General features: G+C 40.5%; 2 protein-coding genes and 3 non-coding genes across 6 annotated transcripts in view; 1 reads left to right on the top strand and 4 right to left on the bottom strand.

Annotated features, from left to right (window-relative positions):
• The window catches only part of LOC118104745 (inter-alpha-trypsin inhibitor heavy chain H3), a 10,511-nt gene extending 8,607 nt beyond the window's left edge, over window positions 1–1,904 (bottom strand). The window contains exons 1-3 of the mRNA XM_047339357.1: window positions 1,734–1,904; window positions 1,413–1,442; window positions 1,107–1,130 (exon numbers count right to left, since the gene is read on the bottom strand). Coding sequence (XP_047195313.1) covers window positions 1,107–1,130; window positions 1,413–1,442; window positions 1,734–1,847 — 168 coding nt within the window. The 5' untranslated portion in view covers window positions 1,848–1,904. The remainder of the gene's footprint in view (window positions 1–1,106; window positions 1,131–1,412; window positions 1,443–1,733) is intronic.
• A 2,415-nt stretch (window positions 1,905–4,319) lies between these two features.
• Window positions 4,320–19,976, bottom strand: LOC118104395 (store-operated calcium entry regulator STIMATE). Of its 2 annotated transcripts, XM_035151234.2 has the most exons (11): window positions 19,772–19,976; window positions 18,986–19,431; window positions 16,265–16,313; window positions 16,087–16,182; window positions 15,808–15,929; window positions 15,458–15,570; window positions 13,345–13,422; window positions 12,913–13,056; window positions 10,792–10,905; window positions 6,907–7,030; window positions 4,320–4,796 (listed from the first exon to the last, which is right to left on the bottom strand). In XM_035151234.2, exons 2-11 carry the CDS (start codon window positions 19,209–19,211, stop codon window positions 4,681–4,683), a joined length of 1,182 nt encoding a protein of 393 aa, XP_035007125.1. In that variant the 5' UTR covers window positions 19,212–19,431; window positions 19,772–19,976; the 3' UTR covers window positions 4,320–4,680. The 2 variants fall into 2 exon arrangements, with proteins under 2 accessions (XP_035007125.1, XP_035007124.1); XM_035151233.2 differs by lacking the exons at window positions 10,792–10,905; window positions 12,913–13,056; window positions 13,345–13,422; ... (4 more) ...; window positions 18,986–19,431; window positions 19,772–19,976 and adding an exon at window positions 7,162–7,321.
• trnae-cuc lies at window positions 5,950–6,021 on the top strand. The gene has a single exon. It is a non-coding gene; the product is annotated as a tRNA-Glu (tRNA).
• trnar-acg lies at window positions 11,365–11,437 on the bottom strand. Its single transcript has one exon. It is a non-coding gene; the product is annotated as a tRNA-Arg (tRNA).
• trnar-acg lies at window positions 14,805–14,877 on the bottom strand. Its single transcript has one exon. It is a non-coding gene; the product is annotated as a tRNA-Arg (tRNA).
• Window positions 19,977–20,715: the final 739 nt, after the last annotated feature.

The raw sequence follows: 20,715 nt of genomic DNA, 5'->3' as shown, positions 1-20,715 counted from the left end.
AGAGATTGGCCAGTGACGGGTGCTGATCTTCGTCATCTCAACAACATCCATAGAATCACGTTCTCTTTGGCAATTTGTCTTCAAACGAACAAGCACAATGTTTGTTTGGTTGCTGCAATGCTTTATGTTAAGCTGAAATACAAAGCTTTTATTTTGAAAAGTTATGAACTTGGGTCGGAAGAATGTGTCTGTTGTTTAACAGACCTCTCAAATAACTGACATGCAATGTATGAAAAAATAACAGCAGTTTAGTAAGTCATTAAACTTATATGTAAACCATGCAGATGAACAGTAATAAAGATGCAGTTGGATTTGATGAAAAACATCAACTATAAAATCTTCATTACAGATAAGCCGGGTAGGATGAACACAAAGTTTTCTAACTTCACTCTGCACCATAGACTGTTTATAAGAAGCTCTGCACACAACGTCCAGCCCATACCAAAAGGGCTTGTTTAAAACGGGCACTGCACAGGCTTTCTCTACTACTTTCTGTGAATTAATGTGACATCTGATATTTTCACTTTAATAATCACATGATACTGTTTTTTCCCCTCTTTATTCACAGCGGGGTCCAGCCCATGCTGAGTTGCCCTGACTGGTGCCAAAATAAATTATAAGCACTTGAAAAAGTATCTTAAAAGACAGAAGACATGATGTCACTGGTTCCACTTTGGGAGTGTTCTGATGAGGCCGCTCAGCAGGGATAATATGTATATATGAAAAAAAAGTCAGGTCAGTTATATCCAGTTCATTTTTATCCAACATCTTTTTGAACCTACCTGCATCCTGTGTGAATTCTCATTGCTTTCTTCTGGACGTTGCTCTACCTGCCTGTTACTCTACAGCCTTTATTTCCTCTGATTCTCCAAACTCTTTTGTGCAGCCTCCTGAGTTAAGTTCAATATTTTTGTATTTTTCTACGCATTTAATTATGGATCTATCACCAATTCAACACATGATATTCAAGCAAATAGCCTTTTTAGTTGACAGTTTGGTTATTAATGGTATTTTCATTTTTCTTCTCCTTCTTATTGTGTGTATCTGCAGATCTGGCAGGTAAGATGATGCCCTCACATCATTAAAGACAACTTTTATTTTATTACCGTGGCTTCATTTGTACTTCTTTTCTGTAAAGGAAAAGAAAAGAAAAAGGAAATTATATTCTTTTTAGTTTTGAAAAATCTAAATTTAAGACCGTACAAAACCTTCAATTTCATCTGAGACTGCTTTATGCCCCTTAACAACATGCATTTTCTATGTACCGTACCTCTTTAAAAATAGTTCATTTATGTTAAATTTTAATGCATTGATGATGATAATTCAGTACCCTACACTTTTTAAATACTGTTTGTTAAGGGGCAAAACTTTGATAAATATGAACATAATGAGTGAGTGACTCTAACAAGTACCTGCAGTGATCTGGCAGCTCCTCTCGTCTCCTGAAATACAAATAAAGCTCCATGATTGGACAAAGAACACACTGTGTTAAAAACATGTGTATCACATGTACAAATAAAGAGGAGAAAAAGTGGGTTTAAAACGATAATAAATCTAAACAGGATCAAAAATACAAAGTTTGGAAGAGCAAAGTTTGGGTCAAAATATTTGAGAGGAAATCGGACGTGCCTCAATCAGGAGCTACACTGATAAAATCATACATAAACGCAATTTCAAATTAAAGTCATGGTACAAAAAGCTGTATGTGTGTGTGTGTGTGTGTGTGAGGTCACCTGTGTTGCTTCAGGGTACCCAGAGATGACCAGAGCCCCCTGGGTCAGGCTGGGCAGCCCAAGGCAGACGCAGCCCCACAACAGCAGCAGTCGAACACCCAGCAGTCCAGACATGACCAAACTGAACACTGAACACGGGCTGACTTCACTGCTGAGAAAACAGCTCTCTGTCCAGGGGGAGGGACGGTGTGTGTGTGTGTGTGTGTCTGTGTGTGTGTGTTGTCCTCCAGTATTGACAAACAGAAACAGACCTGAGCTCAGTGGTCCGAAGGCCCTGAGTTAGAAGTGCTTATGCTTGTAAAGTTGTGAAAGAAATATCTGTGCTCAATCTGCAATGTGTATGACTGTTGGTAGAACTGACACCAAACTAACAAATAATGACATCAGCCTCAACATAAATAACATTTTCAATGTATAATGATATAAGGTCAATATGTGTATTTACAGTCTGTCTTGTAAAGCATTTATTCCGTCAGTTACTGTGATGTTCGGTTTGCATGTGTCAGAATATCTTTTGGAGTTATTTTACGTGAATTTTACATGTGTGCATGTATGTTTCTAAATAAAACACTTGATTTGTTCATTCATTAACCAACATCAGTTAGGTTTGTTTAATCTGGTGTTAGGTCAAAGCGTTCTTCCTCTTCCTTTCACTCTTTCGCTCTACGTCTTGTGCTGCTCCACTTGATGCGTGTGTGTTTACATCATTTCCCACGTGGGAGCGAACAGTGGGCAGCTGTCTGAAACCAGAAAGACTCTCTTGTATGTTTTTTTTAAATGCAACTACTGAAAAAAGTAAGGGTTAGATTTGACTAGCAGGTACATTGCATGTAGATGAATGTGTTACACTGGGCTAATTAAATAACTTGACTACAAGGCGCCTTTGACAGTAAATGTGTCCTTATCCCTCACATCATATTCCAGATGACCATTTAGGACAAATGTAGATTTAACTTTAACAAACAGATTTTGTCTGTACTATGAACCTCGTGAACAAACACAGTGGGCATGAACTCTGCACATCTGGTGAGTCATGGTCAACAGGAGATTAAAGGAGAGTAAGTTCAATGTTGTGCAATTTTCCACTGAATTCTTTGACGTGATATCAAACCTTCGGGGTCTGCACAATGAATGTTGTGATTTTGTGTTTGCAGTTTGTTGTGAACATGCCACTTGTGCTTTTGTTTGTGCTTGATTTTTGTATTGGTTGAAATATTGCAATTATCTCAGACAGAGTGACATGTGACTGGGCCTATCACCCGTCTCATTCTGGCGCATATCTTTAGAGTGGCCAACCGCCATTTTGGAAGCACGCTGACTCACACAGACACACACACGCATACTCACATACACATCTTTATATATTAAGTACACCGTTAGTAATTTGTGTTTTTATACTTTATTATATTCATAATAAATGTCGTTCTTTCACCAATGTTTTTTCATTAATGTTGCATAAGTGAATTTTGCCAACCTCTACACTGTCAAGAACTCTATATCCTTCAACTTAGCTAACTATCTATATGGTCATTTTGGTTATAGTTACTAATTTAATTGTTAATCAGAGTTCCAAATTTGTAGTTAGTACTTTTATGAGACTTAATCAATAAATTGGCTATCTTTTCCCTTCCTTTGAAGGGTGGTGCCCCGAGGTAACTTTAATCAATTAAAGTTATTATTTAATATTCATATTTTTAATATGAATATTCAATATTTTATTTTGATAACCAAATTTATTGAATGCCGAAAGGCACACCATTTTATGGTATCACGTTGAATGCATTATGGCACAACATTTGTTAGAATGGACTGAGTGAAAGTTTTAATACTTTGAGGGTCCCTACTGACCCCCTTCAAGTAATTACGGATAGTAAAAGCCCAGAAAATTTATTTTACACAATATGGGCCCTTTAAGACAGTTTAGTGGTGCATAAAGTTCTATACACATTGCAGAAATGACAAGCTGGGTTGATAATGAAATCTTTTTAGCAAGATCTATAACACATCTATATAAGAGAGTAACATTAGTATTGATTAGGAGTTGTGTCCTGGCCACCTGATGAATGTAAAGGTTCTTCACTATCTCGAGGGGAACTGCAGAGTCTAGTGATAATAGTGAACCCACGACCCCTGTCACATACAAGTAGTCATGTTATGCACTGTTGACATAAGAAAGACTCCTGCAGTTTAAACTGCATTACAATGGTCAAATCAAAAATATTATCAAAATTAATCATATGTTGACTCTTTTCTTTTTTGCTGAAGACTAAATAAATATTGATTTGAAATTACAAGAAGAATTCAGATACACACATTATAGAGATTTACTGTTGTACATATATGAATGAGACAGTGGATGATAATCAAATAAACCCTTTCTTCTATAGTTCAAAACACCTGAAAACATTAAAGCCCAAACCACAGATCTTAACTTTCCACTTTATATTTATCATTTTGTTAGAGATATTGTTCGAGTAAAGGTGACAAAATGACTGTTAACTGTATTCATACTGCATCATTCATTTCAAGCCCCAAATAGAATTACTACAAACAAATAATGATAATAAAAAACATTATATTTCAATATGAGGGGAAATGATTTATTAAGGAAATGGTCAGGCAAAAGCAGAACAAATAGGTATATAGTTTTATTAAAAGCTAAGTCTCTGTTAATAAATAAATGATACAATCCATTTATAGCTCATGACCCACATTAAAAAAATATTTACAGAGTCTGATGCACTGTTCAAACTACAAAGTACAATAACTGCTTACATAGCAGTAAAGTCAACACACTCCACAGCACTAAGCAACTATCTCTAAACCATAACTGCTACTAAAATATGACAAACCCCTCTGTTTGTAATCCATATCATCAAACACTTAAAGAGTGCAGTGTATGTTTTCCACAGCTCTCTCTCTCTCTCTCTCTTGTCCTGCAGTGTGTCTACTTGCTGAACACACTGGCTCCTGGAGCTTTGGCAGCAGTAGGCTTGTCCAGGGCCGTCTCCGTCCCCGACCTCACTCCGCTGAACACAGACGGAGCCACTTTGCCCATACGCTCTGCACATGGAAAGAGACACAGACACGTATGTTACTGAAGTCGGTTTACTGAATTAAAGTACTTAACCCCAGTGCAACACTTTAAAAACATTAACTCTGGAGATGTTAGACGACACAAATATCTGCGATAGTAATGTTATTTTACACTTTCACTGAGTTGCACTTTTCAACAAAGATTAGTCCTGATCATAATGACCAAATATCAATTCATTTGCAGGATTTAAAGGTTCAGTGTGTAGAATTCAGGTGAAAGGGATCTATTGGCAGAAATTGAATATAAAATAATCCTGGTGATGTTTTCACTGGTGTGTTTCACCTAAATTGTACTAATTGTTGTTTTCTTTACCCTAGAATGGGCCATTTATATTTCAATACTGTATAATTAAAATGGTAGCGGATCTTCTCTACGGAGGCCGGCATGTTTTTTACAGTAGCCGAGACTGGACAAACTAAACACCTTTTGAGTTTTTATGACAACTGAAGGTTTCCACAGGTTCTCTTTCATGTTTGGAAGGTGAGGGTGAGTGAGGGGTATTCAGCTGCAACATGAATCCTCACCTCTAGATGTAACATTTTTTAAATGAATAATTTTCCAAACATTGAATGCATAATTCTTTGCATTGTGAGGTAACAGGTGAAGAAAGAAAATCATTTTTCATATCTGTCATAGTTGGACAAATACAATGAATGCTTTTTGTTCTAATGGTTATTTCACCAAATTTTGCTATGTTACTGGGGTTGGAATTTCAAATGGCAGGCCTGCATTACAGGAACAAAGTTGAAATTCACACACCCTTGTAGAAATGTATGCAGTGACATCACTAAAATGATCAAGCAATAAATGGAAAATAATGATGTATCCGTAGTTACCCACCACATTATATTTGGGTTGTTCTAACAACTCAATTTTTGATGCTAATTTCATGTTTCTTATTGAGCTGTGTGGGTTACTGGGTTCATTATATATCTCAGTAGCAATAATCCCACAACAGCTGTTTACCGGGGGACAGGTTTGAATGTAACAGGGGAGAGCCACGTGCTGGTTGGCGTGTTGATTCAATGAAGAAGAAGAATAAAGAAGAATAAAGAACTGCGTATGGAGCACCCAGTAAGTCAGGGTTGAGATATACTTCTCTCACCCGCCGCATATCCGTCCCTGGTGGTCTAGTGGTTAGGATTCGGCGCTCTCACCGCCGCGGCCCGGGTTCGATTCCCGGTCAGGGAACTAGTTTTTTTTCAACATTTTTAACCTCTGCAAACTGTGAACAACTGTGTTAACGGTACCAGGCTAAAGTGCACAGATCTGCTTTATCTCAGTGTCTTGTGATGGATAAATCATGTTTCACTAATAAATACACAAGACTGCTCCAACAATGCAACAGAAATAAATCAATGTTATAATTATTATTTGTAAATAAAAACAAATAGATATTGAAATGAAAGAAGAGATCGTATACAGATATAAAGAAACGCATGAATGTGCAAAAAGATTGGGAAATAAATTTGTGAATGTATTTCATTTATTTCTACCTCTGTATAAATCTACATTTATTAACTTCTGTATTTCTACATTTTATCCATAAAGACACTTGCAACTGGGCACAGCATGAAAGCGTCATCCAGTAGGAGAAGAAAAAAAGACCAAGTACGAAGTACAAAGAGATAAGAGCTAAATCTGCTCAGTCAGTTAAACCATGGGGTACCTCATGGTAAGTTCTTATTAGGCATTTTATTTACTGTATTTATATATTTCTAATAATTGAATTGTATGTTTAGTTATTTATTTATGTATCAACTTCAATGTTTCTACTGTGATTGTATTTATAATTTGTTTCATTCATAGATAAAGGATATACTGTACGTTTTCAATAGAAGAGGCCAAACAAACAGCATAATGAAATCGTGATATATATTTAAACCAGCTTGTTAAACTTAAGGTTCTATACAAGTTGATCGATTGCATAGTTAAATTATATAAAACTGTCATGAAGGATGATATTTACATCCCAAGGCTGAGCAGGAATAAAACAAGAGTAGAAATGTGTTTTTAGAGTCAACATCTGAGGCTGTGTTGTGTTTTTACATGCCATTAGTAAAAGGCTGTGCTCACCACACTCCGCCATGACCTCATAGGTCTTACTCTTGACCTCGCCCTTCAGTCCCAGTTTACTGCGTGCTCCTTTCAGGTCCTCCTCCTTCATAGGGGGACGCTTCTTCTTCTTCACCTCGCCTGGCTGGAGTTTGGTAAAGAAAGAAGATTATGAATGTTAGGGGCGGAAATAAAAGTCATGGTGTTGTTGATATCTGTTGTAAAAACTGGAGTAATGTGTAAGATGTAGGTGAGTAATCCATACAGCTAACTTACCTGTGACATGGTGATTGAATTTGTTGTATTAGTCCAACAGACGCCCTTTCCAGTGTGACACTGTCGCTGCTGTTTTCCAACTGTGTGTCTTTGTCTCCCAACATGCTTGCCATCATTTATATATATAGTCCTGGTCCAGACCCAGTGAGCCAGTGAGAGCAGCTGCCCACTGCCCCGCTCTGCCTGTTGTCAGTGTGTATTATTAGGTGTGACGTGAGGGATGGTACGGCTGGAACGGGTCTCCCATCTTTTAAGATAAAGTTCCAGGCCGACAGCTGATACTCAGGACACAGGTGGCACCTACGACTCTTTCTGATGTAATCCAGAGCAAACTAAATCCCTCTGCAGGTGAAGTAATAAATTAGAATTATTCTGAACATTTATTCTGATAAATGTATAAACCACATTATTTTGTAGGTTTATCCAATGTCCATTGTGATTGTGACACTCAATTCTTGAGTTAAAAACTGTTATTTTGTTTGTGTTTTCTAGGGATTTTCATTCATTGGATTCTCATGAGAAGTTACAGATTAAGGCTGGAACAAGTAAGCAAACAGTTCAGGAAACAACAGTCAGAGGAGTTGGACTGAGGTGTTAGCTCAGTTTCAAATGAAGGATGAAGGACCCACTGACTCACACATTCAAAATGACTAACAGTCTCAGTCGTCATCTGTTTGTGATTCTTTCTACTGAATCTGACTCAGAGTTACAGAGTTACCATATTACAACAGTGTAGTACTGTACAACCCTTTATTGTTTAACAATAAATAATAATTGTAATAATATATAATAATAATAAAGTATTATTAAACTCGGATCGTTTTGGGTTTATTGCAATACTATCAGCAGAGGGTGGATATTTTTTTTTTATGTGTATTAACCAGACAGAGCTTTTTATTTCATACATCCATATAAATCATTAACATATATCAGCATGTCTCAGAAAATGTCTCACATAAAATCAAAAGTAGAAATTGAATGAAAAAGGAATAAAGATAAATGAACAAACGGGTCTGTCTCTCTAACCTTAAATATTATATTACAACCTGCAGTTGACGCTCCACAAGTGGCTCCTACACCAACTCAGTGTTACTAGGGCCAATGGGAACACACAAACAACTAAGACAACATATGATATAGTTGTGTGAGGCAGGGAATGAGATCACAGCGTGGCCTGTGACAGTGCTACATGGAAACTCGGGCATTAGTGTGTCTTTAACTGGAGCTGATGAGTCAGGATGTGGTGGATTATCATGACTCCCCACACTAACTGTGGGTCTGTGCCTTTTCTTAAGCTTTTGTAAGAAGCTATTAGAAGTTCTAGTTGGATCTATTTCTGGACACACAGCCATGACTGTAGGTACGGGTGTCTTCTAAAATCTGGTGCTCCATCTAGTGGTAAACCATGAACAATGCCCACAGTTCTCCTCACTCATAAGCGGGACCTAAAATATTTTGATTCCACTGCTTGTATTGATTTAATTTTCTGAAGCGTCCATGAGTGGTACCATCCTCCCTGGTCGTCTGGTGGTCAAGATTCAGGGTTGCTTGGATTTGGTTCTCGGTCAGGCAACACTTTGAGGTTTACTAAAACAATACGAGATTCACATTAGAAAAGGAATCAAACATTTGGCTCAACATGGTTTATCACATCCTTTATTGAAAAAGCAGTTATAATGATAATTTACCTCCACCTCTTGCCTTTATACCCACTCCACTTTGCAAAATATTAAAAGTCCATTGTCCTGGTTTAGTTAACATAACTGCTGCAAGATGCTGTAGTGTCAGTCATGTAAAATGCACACTCATTTATTCCTTACCAACATGCCAAACACATCCTAATCAGCAACATAGTCATCGTACATCGCAGTCACAGTTTATCACACACTCCCTTAATGAGAAGAAGCACTCACACATGCATCCAGCACAAGCCAGTGCATACAGGTATACTGTGTGCGCACGCGCGCACACACACGCACACACACACACAGAGAGAGAAAACAAATCCACAACCACCCACGCGCAGCCTAACTCTTGTCTGTCTGGTGGACAGTCACTTTACAGTTTAGAGGTCTATGCATGTCACATTCTTTACATCAGAGCCTGCTGAATGCTGCTTGATGCCTGATGATCTGGAGCTCTGGATAAAACAGTCAAAAGAATCTAACAAACAGGCACTCAGGCACATTATTGTAACAAAAAACAAATCACAGATAACACAAAAGGAAAGGTGAAAGCTAGAATAAATGGGAAACTGTGCAAGAAATTGTTCCCATATCTACTCTTCCCATTAAAGTAAAGGAATGAAGAACACTTTTGGAAGAAGCATAGTCACCTTTTTGGCCCGAAAATTACACAAACAAAAACATAAAATCCCAACAAGTCCAAATGAAACGAAATGTGTTCAAAGACAAAGAACACGCCCCCACAGCAAGTCAGTAAAACGGTCAACCAGACGGAAATCTCGTGTCAACAGACAAACGATACTGACTGAGCGGACATGTTGAACACTGTGGTACCTGCAGTCCTATAGGTGTAACAGTTGAAAGGACTTTACAAGAGAATAAAAAATGGAAGTTTGCTGCAAGCATGAATGTGCTCCCTTTGATATGAGTAACATTACACATGAAGTTTACAGTAGTCAAGTGTGGAATTGTGCTCAAAAGTGTTAGTCACATCAATACCGTGATTCAAACAGTCTGATGCAATCGCGCGCGCGCGCGCTCACACACACACACACACACACACACGTTCTTCTGTGTTTGTGAGGACACCCTCTGACATAATGCATTGTCTAGCCCTTGCCCTACCCCTCACAACTAAAAGCCTAAACATTATTCTAACCGTAAAACATTAACTAATCCTAATTCCTAAATCTTTACCCTCAAAACCGTACAGGCCAGCCAAAATGTCCTCACTTCCACACACACACACACACACACACACACACACACACACACACACACACACACACACACACACACACACACACACACACACACACACACACACACACACACACACACACACACACACACACACACACACACACACTTTTAACATGAGAAAACAAAAGCACAATGTTCATATGGAATCTACATCAGGGATACAATCAGTTTAGAGGACATGTTAGAGTATTAGATATAATCAACAGTTTTGTTTGCATGTTTGGGTCTGGTGTGGCCACTGAGATTTGTCCAACCGTCATAATCCTGGACCACAGCATCACAATGCCACCAAGGTCCACACAGTATTATACCAGTGTTGCCCTTTTCATACGTCACTCACATTTCGGATTTAACATGTTAACAAGGGTTCATGATTGAGATGTTTTCCCAAAGTGAATTTTAGATCAGTCGCCACAGGAGTGCCAAGTTAACTGCAAAAAAGAAATCTCCCGGTGTGTTGAATTAAATCCCAGGTTAGACACTGTTTATGTAGAAATTCTTCAGGAGTCAACAGGGAATTCAATGAAAGTCTTTTCTTCTGTCATCAATGAGCATCCTGTGTTTGAAAAGAGGTTGATATCAGATTCTGTGGAGGTACTGGGACCGCATGTGGATCTGTGTGGTTGAAGAGCTCCCGGAGGACATCTGATGGAAGCAGTTTAGCTAGGCACACAGGTCAAACAGGGATCCCCATGCGAAGCTTCTTCTTCTTCTTCTTCACTGTCTTCAGGCCACTTAACCGACGAACATCATCCTCGTCTGACTCATCCATTTCATCATCTGCTGAGAAAAGGATCTAAGGAACAGGAAAGAGAGAGAAGTATTAGAAGTGAATGGCGTACTGGGAGACAGGTTCATGATATCATTCTAAGGGCATCCTGAAGTCATCCACGACTGAATACATACCTCCCCCTCCTTTGCAATATTCTGGGTGGAGAATGAAATAGGACAGAACTGAATAAACTTTATTTTTCCCCATAAATTGATATATTTGTGGTGAATGACACAGTATCATCATTGACCACCATATATCGATTTTTCCTCATCTCCTTTTAAATGAGTAAAATCATATTAAAAGGCCCTGTTTAGAGGTGAAATCCTGTGTCATTATGCAGCTGCATGGAGTGCATTTATTCTCTCAGCGCCTCCTGGCTCTGCTCTCTCTCTCTCTCTCCAACTGATACACAATGTAAGTCAGTAAATGAAAGTAAATCAGTCATTCGCATAAACATGTTGTGAGACGAGAAAAGCAGAACGAGCCAGCCAGGAGTCGAACCTAGAATCTTCTGATCCGTAGTCAGACGCGTTATCCATTGCGCCACTGGCCCGCTGTGGCTGTTTCACTCCGCTGAAAGGAATACATTTGTTCCAGCTCAGCTCGGCCCATCCCCCACAGCCCTGCAGCCTGCTGAGAGCATGCGCTCTCAGTCCCACTGCTGCCACATGGAGGAAGTCAAACAAACCGTTGTCTGCAGTGCTTTAACTTTCCGAGGTTAAAATGGATTGTAATTCTGAATTTCATTTCTATTGGTGATCTAAATATGTATTAACCACGTGGCCCACTGACAAAATACAACTATTGTTTATAACAGAATCAACTCTTTCTCAAATAATTTGAGCAGAATCTGCTTTCAGAAAGTAATTCAAAACAACACTTGGATATTATAGATACAAGCTGTCTTGGAACATGTTGAACATGGGTGTCCACTTCCCACAATGTGAACAAATGAGACCAAAACATTAGATGTAAAATACACCTTTCAAAAACAGTGTAGAAATTCATTAGGGCTCGAGTCTTGCGCCACATTTAGCTAGTGTCTGTCGGCTATACCCACTGTAGACCAGGATGGTACTACAGGTTAAAACTGTTTTAGGTGATCTGAATGGGTCAATACAAATGGCAGGGTATGAAACCGAGCCCGCCAGGAGTCAAACCTAGAATCTTCTGATGCGTAATAAGACACGTTAACCATTGCACCACTGGCCCACATTTAAGACCATCCCCCACAGTTAATGGATGTGCCAATGCATGACCTCTCAAGGCAGCTGCTGCCACGTGAAGGAGGTCAAACACACCATGAAGGTTTGGCATTCAGATGTTAAAATAGTTTGTAATTTTGCATTTTATTTCTATTTGTGATCTAAAATCGTCCATTGGCCCTTTTAAAAAATAGATAAACAAAATACAACTAGCAAGAATCACCCATCAGAAATAACTTCAACACAACACTTTAGAAATGCACCTCAATGCAGTGGCGCCGCCAAGGGGGGCCAGGCGGGGCCACCCTGATACAGTAAAGGCTGTAATCAGAGAATCGGGGGGAGGGGGGTGTTGCAATAAGAAATCGACAGCCAGAAGGTTGAGAGCGCACACTCCAGATCAGCGGGTTGTGGCAATGCATCCGAAAGAAAGCTGAAGAAGAGACCAACTTGACTTAGGTCAGAGCAATGGTCAGCCGAAAGCAGTCACAAGTGTGGTTACACTAGTCAATAGTCGATGCAGAGAATACTCGCTGAAATATTTGTGAGGCAAAATGCAAAGCTGGCCAGGGTAATAAGTCTAACCCCAAGAAACACAGCAGCCACAGACTAACATTAGCATATCTGTAGGCTAACGTTAGCATATCCCTCCATGGACGATGAAACATTAAATGAGGCATCAGTAACGTACACAAAATAAATGAACTGTTAGGTAGTATTACTGAATTCCAGGTTTTTGTACCATATCTGATGATTTCTATTGCATGGTTCTTTCATGTGGCTTCTCCGATAGCAACGTGCATATTACTGCATTTAGACTCACCTCTGACTCCGAGTCATCATGAGACAGAGCTCGTCTGTAGCGCACCTTACTGTTCCCCCGAGAGTCCTCCTCTCTCTCCTCCAGCTTTGCTTTTGTCCTGTGCTTCTTCATTAGAAAATTATCTACCACCCAGAACATGAGGGCCTAAAGGGAAGACAGACGACATTTGTGAATGATGTTTCCTCTGGTGGAATTACCATAAGTGACTTTTTAGAGTATACACCAAAACTAAGATTTTTTTATTGGTGATACACACACACACACACACACACACACACACACACACACACACACACACACACACACACACACACACACAAGGCAATGGACTTTGAATGAACAAGCAGACATGATTTCAGTTATGAATTATGAAATCGCACAAGACACATGTGGTGCTAGTGGTGGAGAGACACATTGGAACACCAGGCTTACGTTGACGAAGAACGGAACGATGAGCATAACGATGGCCAGTTCCAGGTCAGGATTCTGTATGGGGTTGAGGAGAGCCAGCTGCGACACACAAACAAGCACAAACGTAAGCATACACAGCAACCCAGACGGCACATGTAGCATTTCAACTTTCAAATTACAGCAGAGATGGAAGGAGAGAACATTGGAGCAAACAGCACAACTTAGAATTTAATATAACCTACACATCATTGGTAAGTCATCTAAAAGAGTGTGTATTATATGCACAATGAATATGAAAGTATTAGAATGCCCATTTAAAAGCAAATATGTGGTTCAACTTCAGAATACATGTGCATACATATGGACTTAAAACACTTTACTTGTTTAGTCACCTGAAATGGCAAATACTGCTGTAGTGTACTTGACCATGAACATCTATTATCAAGATAAGAAGAAAAACACAGTTCATGTATTTCTGTGGTTCACTACACTGCTCCAGATGGGTTGTAACACCATAATAACTGTCAGTTGTCAAAAGACATAAAAAACAAACACTTGCAGCACAGAAATTTCCCATAAGAGGCTGAGCAGTTGTCGCTAGCGGATTCTAGGATTCAGTAGCCCGGGTTTGATTTCCGGTCAGGTAACACGTTATTCTCTTTCACTACACTAGACTGTAAAGCTGCTTTCAGACATGCACCAAACTCCGCAGATTCCTCCGGAGCACTGATGATGCTTGTTACACGAAACAGACGAAAAAATGAAAAAAAAAAACTAAAAGAAAACAAATATCTCCCGGTGAAAAAGTGGTGTCATACAAGAAGAAGACACAGACATAGATGTTTAGAGAGCTTGTGGTGATAAGAGGCAACACCGGTGTTCACGTGGTCTCTGCAGTGGAGTTAATACGTTGCTTCCTGTCTCTGCTGCACCCGGCTGCTCCACCTTTTGCCTGAATAATGCAGAGGATTGGTTGTTGTTATGAACGCGTCTGTAAAGAAAACCTCCCGCTGTGTTGTGCATGTGTGAAAGACAGACTGCCGGTAAACTCCGTAGCGTATTCTCCAGATTTTACCTGCAGGTCATGTCTGAAAAGTGAAAACGTTTTAAGAGTATAAAACCTGGCGCAATGATCTGCATCTTTAGCGGCCCAACACAAGCCAAATATTTTTATGTGAAGAAACCAGACAATAGCTGACAAAGCAGCGTGCTAAGTGAAAGGCAGGGCTGCTCCATGAAACTTGTGTAATTTCTCATGTACAGTCTAAATTGCAGTTTCACAGGCCTGTTTCAGAGCTGAAATCCTGTCTCATTATACAGCTGCATGGAGTGCATTTATTCACTCAGCCCCTCCTGGCTCTGCGCTCTCTCTCTCTCTCTTATTTACCAACACACTCACCAAGACGAAAGGAATGTAAGTCAGTAAATGAAGGCAATTCAGTCATTAGCATAAACATGTTGTGAGACGAGAAAAGCAGAAACGAGCCAGCCAGGAGTCGAACCTAGAATCTTCTGATCCGTAGTCAGACGCGTTATCCATTGCGCCACTGGCCCGCTGTGCGTTTTTCACTCTGCTGAAACCAATACATTTGTTCCAGCACAGCTCAGCCCATCCCCCACAGCTCTGCAGCCTGCTGAGAGCATGCGCTCTCAGGCCCGCTGCTGCCACATGGAGGAAGTCATACAAACCGTTAAGCTGGCTTTTGTCTGCACTGCTTTAACCATCTGATGTTAAAAAGGTTTGTAATTCAGAATTTCATTTCTATTTAAACAGATACAGACTAAGAGGCAGTGGCCAGGCTTTTATGTCCAGTCAGGGAACACCTTATTCTCGTAGTCTCTTTCTCTACACTAGTATAAACAGAGAGTATAAAACCTGGTACAATGATCTGCGTCTTTAGCAGCCTAACACAAAACCTGCCAAATATTTTAAAGTAAAGAATCCAGACGAAGAGCTGTCAATGCAGCGTGCTAAGTGAAAGGCAGGGCTGCTCCATGCAACTTGTAATGTAATGTCTCATGTACAGTCTAAATTGCAGGTCAATGATAGCTTTGGAGAGTACTGCTCCCCCTTTACATATTCAGAGTTCTTCTCTACTTGTCAGCTTTTCAAATCATTTGTCTTTATTCTGACCTTTTTCCACTGGGGAATGAGGAGGACCAGCATGATGAGGACTTTCTCAAACATCATGATGAGGATATAGAGGATACACTGGCCCAACCATGCTGTGCACTGCACTGGCTCTCCTACACACAGAGACAAACACAAAGAAAATAGAGATACATCAGATTATTGTCAACAGTTTTAACTAGATTTCACAGCTTGAGTGTACAAAGTGTAATTGAGGGAAGAAAGCAGTGTAGTAAGAAGTGACACAGCAGCATCACATTACTAAGGGGAGCTACTGCCCTCCATTGGACATTCCAGGCTCTTTGGGAAATCACTGTAACTCCCACTCCACCACTCAGACACATGGTCCTCACCATATTCTCCGAAACGCAGAGACTCCCACTGCCTCCACTCTACTACAGCACTGACAGCTCTCACCCCAGCATAGATCAGCAACATGCCCAGAGAGGCATCTAACAGGAAGTTAATGAGGTATCTGGGAGAAAAAGAAGAGTGAATGGAATCTGCATCTACAGTTAGACACATTATGTCTACAAGATTGAATAGTCGTCATTTGAACAGGTTATTGGTGATGCATCTGTAGCATGCAGAATCAGAAAGCTCTAAGGTCGTCAAACACAGGATTGACTCACAGTGAGCAGGGGTCCTCCTCGGTGAGGCCTGACAAGTAGACATTAGCGAAGTGAATGAATAACATTCCTATGGCCTGTTTTGAGGTATCCAGGAACCTGTAGAGACACAGGACAGTTGGTTTGTTTCCATTTGATGTCTTTGCAGAGAAATTAAGTCAAGCTGGCTCAGCTGCCTTACCAGATCCTCCAGGGTCTCCTCTCACGTTTTGGCTCCCGGAAGCGTTTCACTGCGAATGGAAGACATATGTACTACAGATCACTCACACAAACACAGAGGTGCATAGAATCAGTCAAGCAGATTATTACTTTTCATGTAATCAAGTTACGACTCTCCTTTGAACTGTCAAATGTCCAATGATCATTTGTGCTTTTATAGTATTTAGTCCAACTCCGAATCGAGTTTTGTACCAATGTATTTTAGATGAGTAAATGAAGGATGACGCATTCTTTTTGAGCAGATTAACACACAAGCAGGATACAAAGTGAGATATGAAAAAGTAGCAGGAGCTGCATCATGCACTCTCTGTCTCAACAATTGGCTGCTATTTGTTTTTTCTGTAGGCTAGAAGAGAAACTTTGATATCTCACTTTGTGGCCTGCATGTGTGATCGAGTTACTGCTCAAAAAGGATGCGTCAGTATTTAGTTTCATATGTGGACACTTTGTTGTTGCAGAATGAGAAGTGAGCAAAGGCAATATGTTGACTGACCTAATATCATGTGCAGAAACTGAAGTGATTCATCTGCTATCCTTATTTTCAGCTAACTGCTAAATTAACAAAAACATGTTTATCTCAAGAATCCCAAAAGGGGGAAGTGAATCAGAATCGTTCATTAAGCATGAGCATGCTAAGAGACATAGTAGCAATAAAGTTATGAAGATTAAGCAGTTTGTTTAGAATGAAAAAGAGATTAGATAAGACCTTGTTTGTGTTGCATTGCCTGGAAGTGATTTACAGTATGCTGGTGTGTGTAAGCACCACTCTCCAGGTAACAAACTCTGAGAGAACTGAGTGTAGCTGTATTATGTATGGGCGGTTTTAGTTAAGGGCTTTCTAGAAGTTTAATTAATCCCTGTGTGAAAAGGAGTCTGAGGGGATAAATGTAAGAAGGCTCATCAGTATAAGTGGTGAAATGTCCAACATAAATAACGCTCTAGCTGTACCTCACAATAGTGGCTTGTTTTCATGAGTCCCCCACTACCCTCCGCTTTTAAATGCTACGACACAGCTGCATGGTGACAGGGGAGCGTCACTACTGTTGTTGTTGCATGACTGATTTACTTTTCTATCATCATGGATGGACTCTGACCATTGTTTTAAGCTGTGACACTGTGAGCTGCACAGTGACCTTCATCAGATCAAGTGTTGCCCAAACATTTACTGAGAGCTTTTTGTGTTTTCATGTAGGCGAGTTTTACCATTAGCTATGACCTCAGTGTCTGCTCTGAGAGTGACTTCAGACTGAACACACCCAGCATGCAGCTGGATGTGATGTGAACACACGTGGAGGCCGCAGCCAACTCCTCTAACTCAGAGAGCTGCCTCCAGCAAAATGCTAAACATTCCTCACCACTGTGATGCTGCAGGGACGCACACAATTCAGGCTGACTGAATGGAACCAAGGCGAAGTCTTGACTGTAATTGTTTTTCAGTGGCAGTGTTTCCATGTCTAACTTAAAAAAAAGATGCTGACGCTAACACAAAGCAAGAGATGTAAAAAGACATGGAAATTATTCAGACAGCAGTTGTAAAAAAGCAGTTGGTGAAAAAGACACATATACCAGTGTTTACAACAGGGTTTCTGCATGTCAACAAGTACAATTTAAGACTTATTAAGTCCTCGAGGAGGAAATTTAAGACCTTCGGCAAGTATTACAGATATGAAAGAAGAGAATAACTCATGATACACTTTCTTATCTTGCAAACTGGAGACAGTAGATATCCATTGTCTTTCCTATAGCCAGTGTTTTGTGATAAACTCTGACTAAGGCTGATCAGTTCCATGTTGGTGTTGTTTGTAGTTTTATGTGCTAATATTTGTATAGTTGTGAAAAAACTACAACAAACTGAAACAATCCAAACTATGCATCACACCAAAACATTTCCTTTTAAAAAAAAACTTTAAAGTGTGATGGAGTTGGTGTTAAATGAGCATTAGCATGATAAAGACCTAAGTAAGTGTGTAATATTATAACTTAAGACTTTTTAAAGGCCTAAAATTCTGATTATTAAACTTTAGACTTTTTAAGAACCGGCAGAAGCCCTGTACTAAGATACTTAGGAAAGAGAAGTGACTATCAAGCAGCTGCAGCATTTATTTAAAAATAGTCATTCAAGTTAGAAAATGTTACACTATCACAATTTTGTCAGAAGGTCGGTGGTTTGAGTTCCAGTGTTTTTGTGCAAGACACTGGTCCCCAAATTGAATTCACTAATAGGGAATGGTGTAATAGAAAAAGCACTGTATGAATGGGTGAATGCAACTTGTAGGAGCATGTTGAGAGGCTGATAGAACCAGAAAAGTTCTACATAAATACAATCCATTCACCCGCAACCTACTGCTGCTTCCCATGAGGCTTTTTTAATGATTGACATTTAATCTGGTAGGGATGTAATTGATATGACAGGAACAGTGAGCAGCTCTTATTACCACAGTGAAGAGGAAGTAACTGAATTAAACCCCTGCATTTAGGTTTACAGGCGAGCGAGCCAGCGAGAGAGAGAGCATTTCTACTTCTGTCACGTTAGTCTTCCTCTGTTCTGGAGTCAGACATGATCCTCCCTGCCTTGATCAATAATGCATAAGTTAACAGAGCTCTGCTATTTCTTTATTGCCCTTGAGCAGCTGGTGTCCGATATCAGAGGCACGCAGCAGATCCTCCCTGGGTCCATACTCACACATCAGCGTGCTGAAAGCCATCATGGCCAGAAGTCCCTGTAGGAAAATCCCAAAGGAGTCCATGAGGGCGCCGTTCTCACACCTTCCACCATCGGTGGCGGGCGTCGGGCTGGAGGACGCCGAGGTGTTGGCGAGGGACCCAGCGGGCAGCCCCGCTCCCCCGGGACCCGCCAGCGCCACGTCTCCGAGCTGGGACTGCATGTTGACCCCGATAACAGCCGCCATGGGTTACAGGAGCGGGTCGAGACGAAACGATAAAGCCGGGGTGCAGTAGCAGCGACCCCCCGCTGCTCTCCAGCGGTTGACGGGTCAGCTAATCGATCGGTTCAGCGGGGCAGTCTCCGGTGGAAGATGGTGGCATCCTCTGCCTCGCCAGCGCGCACTCATTCTCCTGCTTCAGACACCCATTGAGACATGGCTGTTCCAAGTGAAGCCGAGCCTCAACCTGCTAAGCAGAAGTTATAAAACCGTAAGGTGGGACTCCTGCTAACCGGTCTGCACACTTTAAACACATTTAAAAACTACCATCAGGTTTAAAAAGCTCCGTCACGCAGAGGAAACATACACAGGCTCGTCCTGGAGTCTCCTTATCTGCGAGCTAACACTGGTGACAGGAGCCGGCTGCAACTACTGTCTCCGAACTACTTAGACAGACTGAATAACTTATCTTAAACCCGAAGTTAAGTGGAAGTTAACAGGTCAGGAGTGATTAAATTCCCGGCTGACAAAACGTCAACGTGAAAAATCACAGATACGGCGGCTGAGACACCGCTACCACCACGTACCTAGCTAGCATCCAAGCTAACTCCTCAGTTCCATGGCGCTGACGCCAGAAGAGCTAACTTGTGTTTCCTGGCAGTGAACACCAGGCTGCGCACTGTTCACCTGTCACTCGCACTCCTGCACGGGCTGCTCCTCTGCGATTCAAATGAATATCGTGGCTACCTGCAGGTCACGGTGAGAGGAGGTCCCGCTGCTCCCCTGCCCAGCAGAGCCCACTCGTGTTGACAGACCAGACGCACGGTCACGTGACCTGCGCACATGCGAACTGCACACTGGGAGTTGTAGGTTAAAAGGCCGACAGACAAAAACTCGTTTTTATTTTATTTTTTTATTTTCTTATTGCAGATTTCTCATTAAATAGCTGTAATAATCTTTTCTTTTTTTTTTTAAACATGAGATAAAAATATGTTCCATTGCTGTAAGTACAAGCACATGAGTAAACAACTCCCACAGCAGGGTTTTCAAACACAAAATCAAGCACATGACAATAAACCACGCTACAGGAACTGGTAAAAAGAGAAACAACTCAGATACAAAAACATTTAGAGAAAAGCTTCTCGCTTTAAAACTGCCCATCAAGTTAAATTGTTTAAAAATAACAACTATTCAAAGATATGAAATGGCTCAAATAATCAACTGAAGCTGAATTTGTTAAAACCTCTCTCCCCGTGTGAGGAGGTGTTGGCATATTATGTGCAAACATCATGTGCCTGTGTATTTAGGGCATTTGCTCATTGCTTAATGCAGAAAGTTAATTGCTCAATAGTTTTTTCTTAACACCCTGTTGCACTAAAAGACATTTGATTATGTACACTATATACAAACATGCACTGTCATATTTGCATACCATCCAACAGTACATGGTGTTGCTTGTGCTTCCATTACTGAATCCTCGCACTGTAGACTGGTCTTAACAGAAACTTGTAGGAGAAAGCAAGTTGATGTA

This window comes from Hippoglossus stenolepis, chromosome 3, assembly GCF_022539355.2.
Source record: "Hippoglossus stenolepis isolate QCI-W04-F060 chromosome 3, HSTE1.2, whole genome shotgun sequence".
In the NCBI taxonomy this organism is placed as follows: Eukaryota; Metazoa; Chordata; class Actinopteri; order Pleuronectiformes; family Pleuronectidae; genus Hippoglossus; species Hippoglossus stenolepis.
Note: the sequence above shows the minus strand (reverse complement) of the source record. Positions and strands in the feature narration are given on the sequence as shown.